This window comes from Ascaphus truei, chromosome 14 (assembly GCF_040206685.1).
Source record: "Ascaphus truei isolate aAscTru1 chromosome 14, aAscTru1.hap1, whole genome shotgun sequence".
NCBI lineage: Eukaryota > Metazoa > Chordata > Amphibia > Anura > Ascaphidae > Ascaphus > Ascaphus truei.
Genome location: NC_134496.1, coordinates 50,189,385 through 50,207,628, shown reverse-complemented (window position 1 = coordinate 50,207,628; position 18,244 = coordinate 50,189,385). Strand labels below are relative to the sequence as shown.

General features: G+C 43.4%; 2 protein-coding genes across 3 annotated transcripts in view; one reads left to right on the top strand and one right to left on the bottom strand.

Moving 5' to 3' along the window:
• Nucleotides 1-218: 218 nt before the first annotated feature.
• The window catches only part of LOC142465479 (cytochrome P450 2J4-like), a 21,496-nt gene continuing 3,470 nt past the window's right edge, over nt 219-18,244 (bottom strand). Inside the window, exons 3-11 of the mRNA XM_075569439.1 lie at nt 13,363-13,476; nt 12,516-12,678; nt 11,089-11,238; nt 10,239-10,399; nt 8,831-9,001; nt 7,967-8,108; nt 1,500-1,687; nt 813-954; nt 219-409 (exon numbers count right to left, since the gene is read on the bottom strand). Coding sequence (XP_075425554.1) covers nt 231-409; nt 813-954; nt 1,500-1,687; nt 7,967-8,108; nt 8,831-9,001; nt 10,239-10,399; nt 11,089-11,238; nt 12,516-12,678; nt 13,363-13,476 — 1,410 coding nt within the window. The 3' untranslated portion in view covers nt 219-230. The remainder of the gene's footprint in view (nt 410-812; nt 955-1,499; nt 1,688-7,966; nt 8,109-8,830; nt 9,002-10,238; nt 10,400-11,088; nt 11,239-12,515; nt 12,679-13,362; nt 13,477-18,244) is intronic.
• Nucleotides 16,391-18,244, top strand: part of LOC142466128 (cytochrome P450 2J2-like) — a 27,305-nt gene continuing 25,451 nt past the window's right edge. For both annotated transcript variants that reach the window (XM_075570918.1, XM_075570917.1), the window contains exon 1: nt 16,391-16,530. The gene's annotated coding sequence lies outside the window, so the exon portion shown is untranslated. The remainder of the gene's footprint in view (nt 16,531-18,244) is intronic.

The following is an 18,244-nucleotide window of genomic DNA, read 5'->3' as shown; positions in this document are numbered from 1 at the left end:
CCCTTGACACTCGTGCCCTAGCAATCCCTGCCCACTGGCATACCCGGAAAGGGAGATCACACAAAATATTTTTATTACTGGTTATGCACTAAAACAATACAGTGTTACTGGGCTCAAGAGCTAACTCTCTTGAACCCTTATTCACGGATCAGGGGTAACCAGAACCGGGCTTAACCTTTATTTGTGAGCCAGGTCACCCCCTTACCGTCAGACTGGGGGCACATCACACCTCAGCGAGGGATGGCACAGATCTGGTAGGGATATGGCTGCAGTGTAGACGCAAATACTGGCTTCAGGTTGACCTCAGTTACTCCGTGCGGCAGACGGAAGGAGAACCCCCGCAGGAGGCTGGTGAAGAAGTGGAAGACCTCAGACTTTGCCAGCTGCTCCCCCAAACATACGCGGTGCCCTGAGGGGAGGGAAGAGATGTTATATACCAGGGGTGCGCAAACTATTCTCCCTGCAACCGCCTGATTGTGCCGCCCCCCCTGGCTCGGTCCGGCATCAAATGACGCAGCAGGATCATGTGATGTCACATTGCCATGGCAAAGCAAGGTCACGTTTCCCCGCAGCGTCATTTGATGCCAGGTTCCCATGGCGACGCATCACCCGACACAAAGATAAGTGAAGTTACAGGGACCTCGCGCGGTCCCCCAGCATTTAATTTAAATGCCTCCGCAGAAGCGCTGGGCCTCTGTAACCACCGCCCTCCCCCCCCCCCCCAAGAAAATCTTCCCCGGGTGGCGCGCCCCCAGTTTGCGCACCCCAGAGGCTGAGACCGGACCCAGACTTTGCGATAGAAATGTATTTACCTGCTGAAAAGGGCAGAAAAGCCGCATTGCCCTGAAAGTTCCCATCTTTATCCAGAAAGTGCCCGGGGTTGAAGCTCAGTGGCGTGTCCCAGTGACCGGGGTCTTGGAGAGATGAGCACAGGCTCGCTAAGAGGATGGTGCCCTGATAGTAAGAAATAAAGGGAATAAGATGGAGAGAGGGAACAATGAGAAGGAAGAAAGGACACAATGTGCATCTGGTGTAACATAGATCCAGGGGGAATGAGAAGGAAGACATTGGATATCCCCACTGAGGTCTTCTCTATGTGTCCTGTCACCTGGGTAATGTGAGGTCTGGCAGGTTCCGACCACAATAGAACATCTCTGGTGGGTCCATTAAAAGGTCACAAATTACAACAAACTAAAATACAATTGACAGAGATTGCAGTGGGTGTCCTCTCTTTCTCTCCCCCTCTCCCCCTATCCCCCCTCTCCCCCTCCGCCCTCCCCCTCCCTCTCTCCCTCCCTCTCCCTGCCTCCCTCCCTCTCCCTCCCTCCCCCTCTCCCCCTCTCTCCCTCTCTGACAAGATTCCATTAAAAGCAACAGAATTTGATGCCCTTGATATATTTGGTACACCTTCTTGTTACCCCAGTAATACCCCACTTTTGCCTTTATACAGAGAAACCTGTATATAATATCTCTTGCCCAGAACTGAATGAGTTTGTTACCTTCCGTATCAGGAAGCCCTGCACTTTGATGTCCCTCACACACTGCCTGGGCATCCCCATGGGAGCCACGTTTGCAAAGCGCTGGATCTCGTGGATCATGGCGTTGGTGTACGGTAACCTCTGCCGATCCTCGTAGTGGATTGTTTGGGAAGAACCAAAAGCCCCGTCCAGCTCCCTCTGCACCTTCTCTGCATAAAGAGAGGGACACGTGGGGAGTGAGAGATGGGAGAGGTACAGGAGGCTGAGATATCTGACAAGTTATCGTGGGAATCCAATGGAAAAGGGAAAAACGGAGCACAGCAAAAAAGCAGCAAACACAATACTTGAATATTACAAACACAATACTTGAATATTACAAATACAATACTTGAATATTACAAATACAATATTTGAACACAAATAGAAGTTGTATGGACTCTATCCAAGTATTTTTGTGTGCTTCTTCTAACCTATCTTTATACCAATTCTTGGATCCAGCATTGAGACGCCTGGAGCAGGAGAAGGTGAGCACCAAAAGGTAATACTCTTTAATGTTTATTATCAGCAGTGGTGTGCCGCTTATACCCACCTTTTTCTCTAGTACTACATAGTCTCAGATGTATATAAGCGAGCACCCACTATGTCATTTTGTGATACCCTCTACAATTTGGCTTCCGCTCTGCTCACTCCACCGAAACAGCCCTCACTAAAATAACTGACGACCTCCATGCTGCCAAAGACAGAGGTCATTACACTCTGCTCATATTACTCGACCTCTCTGCAGCATTTGACACTGTGGACCACCCTCTTCTCCTCCACATTCTCCATACTCTAGGTATTCAGAACAAAGCTCTATCCTGGATCTCATCCTACCTCTCCCATCGTACTTTCAGTGTCTCTTCTGCTAACACCTCCTCCTCTATTGATCTCTCTGTGGGGGTACCCCAGGGCTCTGTCCTGGGACCTCTTCTCTTTTCTCTGTACACACTCTCTCTAGGTGACCTAATAACATCTTTTGGGTTTAAATATCACCTCTATGCTGACGACACACAAATATACTTTTCAACACCTGTCCTTACACCTGCTGTACAAACCAAAGTTTCTGAATGTCTCTCTGCTATATCATCCTGGATGGCCCTCCGCCGCCTTAAACTCAACATGGCTAAAACAGAGCTCCTCATACTTCCTCCCAAACCTGGCCCTACTACCTCCTTCCACATTACTGTTGGAACTACAATCATTCACCCAGTAGCCCAAGCACGCAGCCTAGGGGTCACACTCGACTCCTCTCTCACATTCGCCCCTCACATTCAAAACATTTCTAAAACTTGTCGCTTTTTCCTCCGCAATATAACAAAGATACGCCCTTTCCTCTGTTGCTCGACTGCTAAAACTCTGACTCAGGCCCTCATTCTCTCCCGTCTTGATTACTGTAACCTCCTGCTGTCCGGCCTTCCTGCCTCTCACCTGTCTCCCCTACAATCTATCCTAAACGCTGCTGCCAGAATCACTCTACTCTTTCCTAGATCTGTCTCAGCATCTCCCCTCATGAAATCCCTCTCCTGGCTTCCGATCAAATCCCGCATCTCACATTCCATTCTTCTCCTCACTTTTAAAGCTTTACACTCTTCTGCCCCTCCTTACATCTCATCTCTAATTTCTCGTTATGCACCATCCAGACTCTTGTGTTCTTCTCAAGGATGTCTTCTTTCTACCCCCTTTGTATCTAAAGCCCTCTCCCGCCTTAAACCTTTCTCAGTACCCGACTAGCACCCTCTCTATCCACCTTTAAGACCCACCTTAAGACACACTTGCTTAAAGAAGCATATGAATAGCACTGTGGATATTCTGAACACGATACATAAAGCTTGGCCCCCTGCAGACGCACTTACCAGAACTCCCTCCTACTGTCTCTGTACGTTCTACCTACCAATTAGACTGTAAGCTCCTCGGGGCAGGGACTCCTCTTCCGAAATGTTACTTTTATGTCTAAAGCACTTATTCCCATGATCTGTTATTTATATTATCTGTTATTTATTTGATTACCCCATGTATTACTACTGTGAAGCGCTATGTACATTAATGGCGCTATATAAATAAAGACATACAATACAATACAATACAATATCAGTACTACTACAAATAACAGAGCAGAATTGTTCAACTACACACAATTGGAAATAGATCCGCTAATACAATCGTCTGCTTCCACCACCACACCAAGCTTTTACATAGGGATGATCAGAGGACTTTAAGTCGTAGACTGGGAGGACGAACCAAGAAAGAAATGAGTTACCAACTCCGTAAATCAACACTAATTGAATACATTAAAATCAGACGCATACAACGAGGACTGAGAGTGCATAAACCCTCTTTATGCAAGAATAACACAAATCACACTGAAAAATGGTTTTAAATATTAAATAAGTGTTCATTGGATTTAATGGTCCTGACGGTCGGCAGCCCTGGAACAGGACTTAGAGGATGTTAAGAAAGACCTTATTAAAATGAGGGAAGACTTAGAACGCCAGCTAAATTGTATTGTATTGTATGTCTTTATTTATATATCGCCATTAATGTACATAGCGCATCACAGTGGTAAATCAGGAGAAAGAGACTGAACTATTTAATGAACTTAATGCACTGGTTGAAAAATACAGGAACGAATTGGAGCAGTTTAAACTTAAAAAATTTAGACGAGATACTCTAGACTACCGATATGAAAGCGTTTATAATTGGAAAATAAACTCACAGCATACGTTAAGGAAACAAAACCCTGAGCAAGCGCAACGAGAACTAGCAACAACATCATCCAGTCTGGATATGGCGTCTGCGTCATCTGAAACTGAGGACATACACCCTACATAGCCCGGTAAGCCAATTCCATTTTTAGGAGACCACATGGACACACCCATACCCCCAAGAAGAAGACAAGGCGAGGTCGTAAGGGCAAAGTCCACAGCAGCGCCGAGAGTACAGACGAGGAGCAGAGCAAAGGACAAAGGGTGGTGAACCTATCATCTTTCTCACTCTCTGACATTCAGCTTGGTGTTCTAAAGAAGGGCTTGGGTTTTGTCCCCACTTAGAGTGGAAATAACTTTGATACTACGGTGGAACTGTACAAATTATTTTGTGCAATTAACATTTCAGAGAAATGCCCAAGGGATTGGGAGCCATCACAGCTCCCGCTGACAACCCTGAGCAAGCACTCACCATGGGACTACCTCAAGTCTTTGAAACAGGTAAATGCAGGAACAAAAGCACCTTTAGTCCACCCATCCTACACCCAACACTACAAACTTTTAGCACTATGGTCACCAGGGAAATTGGGATGATTAGCTGGGGGAATAGACGCAAATCCCATAACAACATGACAAAGGAACAACACAATGCACTAACTGATTTACAAAACAATAACAACAGTCCTAAAACCAGCTGACAAGGGGGGATCCATTGTTATACAGAACAGGGTGGATTATCACTCAGAAATCAAGCAGCAACTTAGTAATAGACATCATTACAAAGTTATAGGACATGATCCGGTTCTCAATTTACAAAGATACATCAGTAAAATTATTACAAAGGCCTATTCAAAAAATATCATATATAAAGAATTTATGTTATTAAGACACCCAATGACACCAGTCCTATATACATTGCCAAAAATTCATAAAAACTTAGCCAAACCCCCAGGAAGACCCATAGTTGCTGGAACAAATTCAATATTCCAATCATTAGCAATATTCGTAGACAAGTAACTGCATCCCTTAGTCAAACTAACTCCAGCATACCTCAAAGGCACTACTGATTTTTTTGCTTCTTATGGACCGGATTACACTCTCAGATAACAATGTTTTGCTATGCACCCTAGATGTACAAAGATTATACACAGCAATTCCCCATAGAGATGGACTTGAAGCCACAAAAAAAGCATTAGAATCAAGTGTATTACCCCAACCACTGGTTAACCTTACTCAAACACTCTTAAAACTCATACTGACTAAAAATTACTTCAGATATAATCACATCTTCTACGAACAAGTGCAAGGGACAGCAATGGGGGCAGATATGGCACCCACGTATGCAAATCTGTTCATGGCAGAATTTGAGACTTATTATGTATTGAACAACCAAGAGTTTTCAAAGAACATACACACATGGAAAAGATTTATCGATGATGTTTTTATGGTGTGGGTGGGGGACATAGAGAAACTGTTGAAATTTACCGAATACTTGAACCAATGTCATGGTACTATCAGTTTTACCAAGAATCACAGTCAAAAAGAGGTGAACTTCTTAGATGTTACGGTATCACTGAGGGACCACGAATTAATGACAGATCTGTATGTAAAACCCACAGGTAGTAATAGCTTACTTCAAGCTGATAGTCTTCATCCACATGGGTTGAAACGTGTTTTTACCCTACAGTCAACTCGTCAGAGTGAAAAGAATTGTTAAGGACACTACCCAACTACGCATGCGCATGGAAACAATGCAGAAAATGTTCTAAGCAAGGGATATAACAGAAAGAGGGTACAGGAAGCAGTTGAAAAGGCAGATGGGCACACACGAGAGGAACTATTGGAGCAGAATCTCAGAAGGAGTAAAGAAGGTATTCCCTTTGTCCCTACATTCAGTATAGCCTCCAAACAGATTAAAAATGCTGTGCCAAAGCATTGGCACCAGCTACAAGGAGATAATACCATCAGCCACCTCTTTAAGAACCCCCCAATCTTTGCGTATAAAAGACCTCGCAATATTTGAGACATTATAGTCCAGGCAGATCAACTTAAATCATTGTAGCAAACTTTTTTATCTAAACCCCAATTTGGCACTCTCCATGCAGAAGCTGCAGCCAATGCAACGGGGTCATTAGGGGTGAGCATTTTAGCCACCCACATACGGGCAAGCAATTTAAGATAAATGGCTTCTATACCTGCGCAGTACATATATTGTATACTTACTTAAATGTCCCTGTGGGGTGTTGTATGTGGGGAAGACTATAAATACGCTTAAGGAGCACATATCATAGCATAAAATCAATATAAAAAATGTGCTATCTGATACATCTGTGTCTCGGCACTTCAGAGGAAAAGGGACACAATCCAGCATAATTAAGGTACCAGATCATGTAAAGCCCCTTCGTAGGGGTGGAGATGGAGAAAGAATTCTCCTGCAGAAAGAGGCAAAATGGACCTTCATATCTGACACAGTATGCCCAAGGGGCTTAAACGAAAGACTGGAACAACACTGGTTCTTAGGCTAAAGGTGAGTCTCTATGACAGATCCAACTTGATGCCGGTGGCCCCAATAGGGACGTGGTTTAATCCGTCTGTCTCCTCTGGGACATGACTGCTAAGGGTCGTTGTACCACCATGTGATATACGGGTGTGTGTTTGAGATTGCTTTCCCTAGCCACTGTCCACTGGTATCCTAATGCCATATGCCGTGCACTATTCTGCCATATTAACCCCTTGCTAGCTGTGCTTGTGATTCTCTATCCTTGGTGCTCCTCTCGTGGGGTCTATCTGCCATGATAATTCATTATTAACCCGTTTGGCTAGCTTTACTTAATATGTCCATATGCTTGCATTGTGTTTTAACAATAACTGCTTTTGCTTGCAGCTTGACGTCAGACCAGGAAGTAATTCGGCTGCAGTGTTTACCCAGCCCAGTATCACAGGTGGTGCTGGGGGTGAGTGGTCCCACTAACCCTGCAGGGGTATTTACAGGGGCTTATGTTAGGTGTTTGGTCTGAAGAAAGGACAGTTAGTCCTGAAACGTCCCTGTGCTCACTGGCTTTGATGTATTGAATACAAATAGAAGTTGTTTGGACTCTATCCTAGTCTTGTGTATGCTTCTTCTAACCTCAGGTATTAAGGATATCCCAGCTTCAGCACAGGTGTCTCAATCAGCCCCTGCTTCAGCACAGAGTTCTCAGTAAGCCCACTTCTTCAGCAAAGGTGGCTTAATAATTACCAACATCAGCACAGGTGGTCCAGTCTTTGACTGAGCCTCTAATTGAGCCACCTGTGCTGAAGCTGGGATATCCTTAAAACCTGACCCTTTGTGGGGGGGGGGGCCTTGAGGACTGGAGTTGGGCCCCCCTGCTCTAGTATACTCATTACCACTTTCACCTCCCCACATTTACCTAATTACACCAGGCTGAGGCCAGAGCGAGTCCTCTTTTGTATTCTCATATTCACACAGTACCACTATAGGGGGCACTAATCTTAATAACTTTTAAAAAAAATCAGTGTTTGCTTCAAACGGTGAGATAAAATCTCTCACCATTCATATAAAAGCGTAACTCCCCAGTGGGCTGTGGATAAAAGGAATAACCCTACAGAGTTGATGTGACGGGTGTGGGATAACAAGTAAAGTTATCTCTCCCATCTTCACGTTGTCTCTCGTTCACCTCAGGTTACAGTATTCCCTTTCAGAGATGTTCCCCAGTAAAGATATTACAGTATCTGTCTCAAGGTCACCTTGGATGTCTGGGTAAGCCACCATATAGAGTATTGCCCAGCACAGTGTGGTGGTGATGGTCTCAGACCCAGATATAAAGAAGTCCACCAAGACCTGGGTCATGTTTTCCTCGTTGAAGGTGGAGGTGGGGTCATCTTTAGCCTGAGGTCGTGCGGGGAAGAGAGACAAAAAGAAAGGTACTGAGATGGAGACACAATAATGATGAACATTACAGGGTCCTTTACAGGAGGGGTTATCAACCCCAGTCCTCAAGCCTCCCCCAAGAAGTCAGGTCTTCAGGCCATCTCTGCTTCAGCACAGGTGGCTCATTCAGACCCTGCTTCAGCACAGGTGACTCAATCAGAGGCTCAGTCTTTGACTGGGCCTCTGATTGAGCAACCTGTGCTGAAGCTGGGATATCCTGAAACCCTGACATGGTGGGGGAGGGGGAGGGAGGCTTGAGGACGGGGTTGAGCACCCTGCTTTACAGGATACACTGACAGGTTTAATGTTTCTTTTCCTCACATGTGGTGTCTTCGCACATCTCTATGTAAGAAACACTAATCAAAATGCATTTTATTATTTGCAACAATGTAACCATCTCCCAGACCAAATAACCCAACCCCCCCAGTGCATCAGAAAGAGGACTCGGGCTCATCCTATTGCAACGTGCTGCAGCCGCCCCCGGCAGCTCTGCTCTTACATTCGCATGCAAACGTTGGGTGTAATTATCGCCAATTGTTCCTCATTTCCTACTGACTACTAGTAGAAGGTATTTCGTGAACCCTACAGTTACATCATCTCAGGCACTATACTGCAGAACACAGGAGTTGCATTCCTAATACGTTCCCCCGTAGAAATCTGTCTGAGGACCAAAGTCTCACCTTAGAGATCTGCTCCTTATAATAATCAATGAAATCCTTGGGTTCATCTCTGGGGTTTTGATGGTTTCTGATTTCTTGTTTCACAAAACTTTGTATAAAGTCCAAGTTTGCCAAGACCTTGTGGTGAGGACCTGGGAGATGAGGCACCAGCCAAGGAAAAGCATCAAATGCCTGAGTGAGAGAAGAGCTTTCAGTGCCTTTGGGTTTTAGTCCACAGACCTGTGTCTAACCTCTAGATGTGAGTTAAAAACCCCATAAAAGTATCATCTGAATAGACATTTGTAATCTTGAAAGAACGTGCGCTACAATGTATGTGAAGAGCTATTTATTTGAGACTCGAAAACTGGATTTCCCAAAACAAACTGTTTTTAAACACTGACACGACTGTAACAATGGTATTTGGGACCAAGACTACATTTTAAAAGCGTCCAGTGACTGAGCTCCAGATCAGAACCAACGCTAACACCACCCTAACTCCTGTTACTAGTTTTACATTCCTGGGCATGTGGTTTGACTCCCACTTAATATTCGGGATGCACATTGATACCCTGACACCCAAAACCTATGCCAAACTAGGTGTACTTTACAGGAACAAATCCTCTCTAAGTCTGCTGGTCGGAAAGAGTATCGCACAGCAGATGCTAATGCCAATTATTGAGAATTCAATATGCTGCTTTGTTCTCCATTGCAACTACAACACACATCACTGCAAAATGCTCAAAGAACTAGATTGGTCATCACTTGAGTCTAGGTGCAAAGTTCATCGTTCCTGTCTTGCCTTCAAATACTTTCTCGGCAAGCTACCCAGCTACCTGAACAAGCTCCTCACCCCTACCACATGCAGCACCTATCACCTGAAATCAGACTCCAAAAGAATGTTTACAGTATGGTCCCATGGCTCAACAAAGTATCCGGCCGTTCATCCTTCTCTCACCGTGCACCCAAAAACTGGAACAACCTACCAGAGACTCTCACAGCCACCACCAGTTTAAGTTCTTTCAAAACTAAGGCTGTCTCACATTTTAATATGGTCTGTAACTGTTACATACGCCCATAATATACATCTTCTCTAACTGTGCATGCAATGTCTTGTATATAATGTATACCCTGTTCATTTATATAACTGTATTTGTAACCATGTTAACCAGTCCTAACTCTATGCCCAGGACATACTTGAAAACGAGAGGTAACTCTCAATGTATTACTTCCTGGTAAAATATTTTATAAATAAATAAATATAATGATTTGGGAGAGTATAGTATATTAACGTATAGATTCAGAGAAGTACAGGACTCTGAAAACTGACCAGGAAACTATTTCTCATCGCACACAATATAATACAGCGAGTTTGTTATTACATGGGTCCAAATACAGCAGACGTTCACTGCCCCACTTTGGGATATTTTACCTGCCCCCAACGGGTAACATAGAAGTTGATCACTAAGTCAGTGCCTTCAACAAGATGTTGGTATAACTCGTCATCCAAAGAGAAGCAACGACCAAAGAGCAGCGAGGAAATGACATTGGTGACAACATTCACCAAATAGCTCCGAGGGTCCAGTGGTCTCTCTGAGAAAACAGAACAGACATAGCAAGCAAAGCAGTGACCTTAACCCTAATCAAAGCTTAACCCTGATCTCTGGGCATGTAGGCTGGATAAGTGTATTACCAGCCTAGCATGCCCAGGGAGCAAAGAAACACACAGTTACACCAAGCTCAAATACATTAAACAGAAAATAAAGGTTTACACGTACAGTATACTGTACACTCACACAATATATTTAGCCAAATCAGCCACAATAGGATGTATATACAGGGCAACCCTGTACAGTATATTCATCCAGGCGAAAGGACAATAGCTGGGCTTCCCCTTAATTATAAGAGCCTCGTTGCCCATATCGCCACAGTGAACCCTCCACCCATTGAGCTTTTTCAATCTCTCAACCATTTCAAAAACAGGACTGTATGGGAATCATTTTGGAAAAGCCAGCTGGTCCTCCCTACTGGAGGGGTATTTGAAGCATCTCTATTTAAGCAGAGGCCTTGCCATGTATGTCCCACCACCCCCATTCCCCACAGTTGGTGTGCAATGTAATCACTGCGTTTTTCAGCGTGAGCCCACTAACTTCTCAGTTAATTCATATGCACATTTAATGATACTTTGTGTTCCTTTGAAGTGAGGTTTTTTTTAATTTACCACTGTATTTCCGCCTTTTACTGGTGCACAAATCGGCCACTTTGCTAAATTGTATATTCACCTTTCTTTGCAGAGAAAATATCCACCAGGATGTGAGCCTCGGCCTGGATTCTCCATTCAAGATCTTTCTTTCCCAGTCCGAGGTTCCGCAGAGTCTCGTTCCCAAAGCGCCTCTGCTGTTTCCAGGTGTGTCCATTAGAGATGACGATTCCTTGTAGCACGGAGAGAGTTTCTCATTACAGAAGAGCAGGAAGAATGCGGAGCCTGTGCTGACATGTACAGAAGGTCCACATAGAAGGAGATATTTTATCAGGAAGGAGGCACATCATTGTTACAGTTAGAAATGGGTGAAATTTGGGGCGGATTTGCATCCAGCTGGTTCCTTTGGTTCGCGGATTACCGCAAATTAATCTCAAAAAGGGAGATTCATCTTTTTTGGATTTTTTTTTTATGACCGACAATCCAATCAGCGGATTCCGCAATCCGCTGGTGGATTTTAATAATACAATCTGCGGAATCAGAAATCCGCTAATCGGATTGGTAAAATATTATCTAATGGCGGTTTTGGATCGTCCCGGCACGGATTTAAACTGGAACAATCCGTTGACAGATTTTACACCGCGGAACGGATTTTGAATGGAACGGTCGGGAAATTCTGTGAAACGGATTTGACAGTTTCGCCCACCTCTAGGTACGATATAATCTCAAATATATCCAGAAATATGCTAAATAGATTAACATAAAAGAATAATGATCCAGGAAGAGGAGTTGGGTGCTCTTGTTTGTCTTCATCTAGTTCAATATAAATATGAATGAAGATAAATAAATATATATATATATAGCATGTTTTTGTATATCGCTGCTAGTTTTATGTAGCGCTTTACAGAGACATTTTGCAGGCACAGGTCCCTGCCCCATGGAGCTTACAATCTATGTTTTTGGTGCCTGAGGCACAGGGAGATAAAATGTCTTGCCCAAGGTCACATGGAGCCAACACCGGGAATTGAACCCAACTCAGTGTCAGTCAGTATCTTTACTCACTGAGCCACTCTACATCCTTAATACAGTATATTTGATTGTAAGCTATATTTTTATCAAAAGGCTTCCAGCTGAAAAATTAGGGGTAATGTTGGTACAAAAACATACCCTAGGTTTACCAGTTCAAAGGATTGGGATTTTCATTCAGAGATAGGGTTTCAGATGGGAGATTAGAATAAATGAACCCCTATACTGCTTATATTTCTGCCGTGTATTTCATCATCTTTAAAAATAGGGCCAGTGCTGATCTCTCTTTCTGGGATTCCACATGTCTAATAAAAATGTATGACCCATTCTGGAAGACAACCGAGAGAAGGTTGAGGGGTTCATTGACGGCCATAGAATCCTAGAGGTATTTGCTGAGACTTTGCAACCATTTAGACACTGCTCCCAAACTAATCATAGAGAACTCCCCCCCCCCCAAAAAAAGGGACACATTACCAACCTTACCTTTCCCTCTAGCAAAACGGTAGTAGAAAGAAATCGCGGGGCGTTCCGAAAACTCCTCAGAGTTTACGATGAGACCGTCTCTCACAGCTTCATAACCATTCAGCACAATGAAGGGGACACATCCCAGCCAAACCGTGAAGATGTTCCCATAGGTCTTTGCCAGCTAGAGACATCAATACAGAATAAAGCGTCAGAGAAGGACCTTCCCAGCTGGTGTGAATGTCATTATGTGGTGATGAGAAGTGGTGGTAGGTACTGTATCTTATGGAAACAGTGACCTCTTCCTATCTTCTTAAGGTTCTCACCAGTCTGCATGGCGAAAGAAAGTAGGATGATTTAAAAAGCAGAACAGACTGAGCTGTCCCTGTAATATTGGGAAGAAGGTGTCACTTTAGCCAGCTTGTAAATGTAAAATTATCAACATGGTTGACATCAGAATATCAGGAGGCACCTTTCTCTGTAGATGGTTAAAATTGTTCTGCATACATTGAAATCTATCAAATGTTCCAGGCTTACCTGTCATATCTCTTAATAATTGCTATTGTCCGGTGTGCTAAATGTGTGTAGTGTGTGTCAGTATCACCCAAGAAATCAAATATACCCACAATAAGGGCATGGCAACAAACTGACACGTAAACACAAAGTATCTCTAAAGTAACTGACACGTAAACACAAAGTATCTCCGTCAATGACTGAGGCACTGATTGAGTCATCTGTGCTGAAGCAGGGATATCCTTAAACCCTGACCTGTTGGTGGCACTTGAAGACTGGAGTTGGACGCCCCTGCTCCAGATAAAACAAATTCTATGTAATCTCCAGGTCACCACGTGTCACTTTGTATCAATACCTGCATAAGAATCTCATGATGAAGCTGGAACTTCAGTGTCCACAGGTTCCCGATGAAGGGGAGAGGGGTCGGTCCGGGGGGCAGTCGTTTTGCTGCCCATTGAAATTTTAGGAACTGGAGGATGACAAGTCCCAAAAGCAAAGCCAGAAGTACCCCAGTGAGCCCCAACATCTCTCCCGGTGCTGAGATCTGTCTGGGAAGGAGGAATTAAATCACACCCAACAAGTTCAGAGTAATAAATGGCCTTCAATAAAAATCTCTAGAAAGGGAATCAGGACGGATGAATAGCCTCATTCACTCCTGAGTCTGAAAGAGAATCCAATCCTTTGGACAGGTTCTGAGGGTGCTGTCTTCTGCCACCCAAGGACTGAGTGAGGCTGCGCTGCGCTTGTGCGTAATAATAAGACAGTGAAGATCAATCACGGCAGAGTGAGAAGCCAGAGATTGGCCTGGAGCCAATCACACTAAATAAATAAAGGATTAGCAGATACACAGATACATTTGAGACATTGTCACATTACTTGGTAATAATCTGATGTTTAAACAATTCCACATATGATTTTTTAATTAGTTGAAATGAATCTCTGTTCTATGCCATGGGAGCTTGTACTTTGCCAAAAGAGAAGCAAAAGTGCCTCAACTACACATGTTCTCTCTCTTCCTAATACTGTGTTTGGGGAAGAATTTATCAGGAATGTTCTCTTAGACAGGGGTGTGCAAACTTCTTGAGCTGTGCCCCCCCCCTGCCCGGGAGCCGCCGTGTTTGCGCCCCCCCCCCTCTCCCAATGACTCGGCGTCAAATGACGTTATGGGTAATGTGACGTCACGTCACATGACCCCGCCGCATCATTTGACGCGTGTTGCCATGGCGACGTGTGATGTCACATGACCCCGCAGCATCATTTAACTCCACGTTGCCATGTCGATGCATAGCCGAAGACCCGCAGAGAGCAGGTAAGTGACTCCACAGGGCACAAGGAGCTGCTGATAGAGGGTTTGCTTCTACTTGTTTACTGTCTGACATCTGATATCTACATATGCACTTTGTCTTTCACAATATTCATGTATTCACATTTATTGTTTGATATCTGGTGTCTGCTTATGTGATTTGCCCTCTATAGGACTTTTGATTTATATCTTTAGCTGAGTGTGGGACTATTTGACAGTGGGGAGGGAAGGCTTAGGGAAGTACCTCTGGGACCCTTTGGGGCCTGGGGAAATGGGCCAGATGAAGAGGTCACCCCTCGAAACGTCGCCCCCCCCCCTAGCTTGCTTTCCTTTTTCCTTTTTTGTGATTTTTTCCTTTTGTTTCATGTTTTTTCCCCTTCTCCTTCTTTCCCCTCCACCCCCTTTTATTTTTGCTCTATGGTGATATTTATTCTTGCATTGGCGTAGTGGCTATTGTTGCTATATTTTCAGTTTATTATTAGTGTCATATTCCCTACACTGGTATTCGCTTATATCTGTAGCTGTGAGACAGAGAGTGCTGGTACTATCTTTTGGTCGGTTGGCGTCTAATGTGTTGTTTCAAGGGCATTTTACTATTCGCCAGGGAACGTTTGATGAATGGGAAGAAGAGGATGTCGGTACAGGACTGTCGCGGGCTATTTCACAGTCTGCTCGAAGACTATTCCATCCTTGACGGTCCTGAGGAGGGAGACTAAGCACCCCCCTCCCACCCAACCCCCTCCCCCCCCAAAGTTTTTTTTTCTGTGCAAATAAAGTTAGAGATAATGTTTGTGTGACATGTCAGGCTTCGGTGCAGTGCATATGTATAAATACACTGCACCGTTGGGCACGTCACAATTTTTTTTAATTTTTGGGAAACAGTGATAAAAATGTCTGAGAGATGTGGGGGTTACGCACTGCACTGATTTTTACGTAGCAGTTTTTTTCGTCTGGAAAATGATTTATGTATTGTTATAATCTTGTTGTACAGATTCGCTGCATAATAAAAAAAAATTCAAAACAAAAAGCTGCCTGTGGGTGGGTTTACTGGCTATGCATCTTAACCCAGGCTGTGCTCAAAAGCTGTGCAATGCAGCAAGCATAAGCTTATAGGGGACCATGTTATATGGTTTTGAAGCAAAAGGTGGCACTGTGTGCTCATTTGCATGTAATTTCCCAAAATCCCTTGCTGCAGTGGAAGCGCTGTGTGCTGGGTGATAATGGTGAAAGGCGGGGTTGCAGACCTGTCTAAGTCATGCAAATGAGTACACAGTACTATTTCCATTTGCTATATGCTTTGTTGTGGAGGGTTTTTGCCACTTTTTTACCCACCATAATTTAACTAAGTATATACAGTATATATACAGGCATACCCCGCATTAACGTACGCAATGGGACCGGAGCATGTATGTAAAGCGAAAATGTACTTAAAGTGAAGCACTACCTTTTTCCCACTTATCGATGCATGTACTGTACTGCAATCATCATATACGTGCATAACTGATGTACAGTAAATAACACATGTGTAACAGGCTCTATTGTCTCACCGCTTGCGCACAGCTTCGGTACAGGTAGGGAGCCGATATTGCTGTTCAGGACGTGCTGACAGGCGCATGCGTGAACTGCCGTTTGCCTATTGAGAGATATGTACTTACTCGCGAGTGTACTTAAAGTGAGTGTCCTTAAACCGGGGTATGCCTGTATACTGTATTTCACGTTTTGACACTTTAATATGCTTTTGTTTTCCACAAAGTGTCCGTGCATCTTTATGTGGGACACCTCCCACGGGATATACAACACATTCTGCCGTCCTGAACGACAATTTGATTTTTTACATATAATAATCACAAAAACAGGCATATTCAGGGGCCCCTCACAGAATATATCACAGGAACATTTATCTGTAACTATATAATTATACATGTTCTATAGTGTAATATACAGGTATGTCCCCTGGATTGGACAGTGGCCCTTTGCGACCTGTTTCACTGGTCTAGGTAATTAGTTTTCCCATTAATATGAAGCAATGCTGATTGTGTGACTTCACACCCAGAGGCACAGAGGTGGCATAATGCCATTCCCTGAATTCCCTGAGTTTATATTCTCATTGATGCAAAGTCCCTGCGGCTGACTGAGACACTGGCCACAGTCTGTACAGAGAATAAGGGACAGAGAATAAGGAACGCCCCAGCAGTCTGGGATCCTGCAGCTGTGTGTGAGGTAAGAACCTGTGTCCTGCTCTGTCTTTCTTATCTATTAACCTGCGTATCTGGCACATCTCAGCTTCTCTTTGCCCTGTTCTGCCCACTCTGTTTCTGGTTTATTCACACGCTGTCTTCTTGGATCAGACATATGAATGACTGAAGGAGAAGTTAGTTATTTGCATGCCATGGTATAAGAGCCATGTGCAGTATTTGTCTGCAATATCATGTTTACCAACAGGTTCTAGCTCTGAGTGAAGCAGATCACATTTATCACAAGTGAATCTACGTGAATCAGTATCTTACCTCTATGTGGATTTTATTTTCACATGAGTTTTTAATTTGCATTTTGAGTATTTTTTTTTCTATAATGGAGATTAAAATGCTGCAGTGTTATAAGATTAAATCAGATTATCATACAATTAAATATATTCTGTTGTACAAACAGTCATTCTCAGAAAAGCAGAGCACTGCCAAAATTCACACAAAAATGGCAGGATCCTGTGCAACTCTAGATGTATTTAATTACTTGTACAGCTCACAAAAAGGCTGACATAAAGGCTGATAAAGTGCGTCCTGCATGAAACGCGTAGGTGCATTTGTCGGCCTTTTTGTGAGCTGTACAACTAATTAAATACATTTAGCGTTGCCCAGGATCCTGACATTGTTGCGTGGATCTCGGCGGTGCTCCGGGTTTCTCTGCTCTTCTGGGTGTCACACGCCCTGGGTCTGCTGGATGGTCCTGTGTGAGCTGTCAGGTAATGGGCTTAGTGCCTTTATATTTCCTGGCTCTGCATTTGTATATCTTGCCTTATGGAGAGTTTGATTAGGTGCCACATACTGTGGGAGGTATATGTATAACACTGGGCATCTTCACTATCTCAATGGCACATTTATTATGGACTGTAATATTGAAAACATTACCATGTTTACCTGTGTGAAAGCGTAGAAATAATATCAGTAAGTCAAGGGTTCAACGTATCACCATGAGTTTATTGCACCAAGATACAAATGAGAGAAAGAATTCAAAATGAACTAATTCCTCTGAAAACATATTGCTTGACATCACATTATTATACATTTCAAATGAGTAATACGCCCCGTAAGGGGGCTGGCTTAGAGATAAAGACAATATGATGACTTATACAAAAATCCTTATTCATGCATAAATATAAAAAAAGGGGACAGTGCAAATAATACAAAAAAAGGGGTACTACATAAAACAAATAAAAATACAAACACAATGAAAAATAATATTAAGACATGATGATAAAAAACAAATAAAATTGAGATCTCATGGAGCCAACCAGGGCCCAATACCCCTATCTCAAAGGCACAGTATTAAATGTACATATATAGATCCAATGCTCTGAGCATAAAGAAATCACTACTGATAAGCACAAACTATCAAGACGGCCAGTACCAACAAGCGGCAAAAGAAATTACATACTTATATACAAAGCAAATATCAGTCAAGAATATATATAATTGGCGTTTACTTTGCCAGGAAGGCTGAAAGGTCAAATTCAATATTAAGACCATTGGGAGATAACGTTTTAAGTTCATATATCCAATATGACTCGCGTTTGCTGATACCATTAATTTTATCTCCTCCCCTCCAATTGCCTGGGTACATTTCTATCGCTTGGCTTTTAAGGCCCTTTGGATTTTGCTGATGGTAAATAAGGAAATGATGTGACACGCTATGTGTGGTTAGCCCTTTTCTTATATTA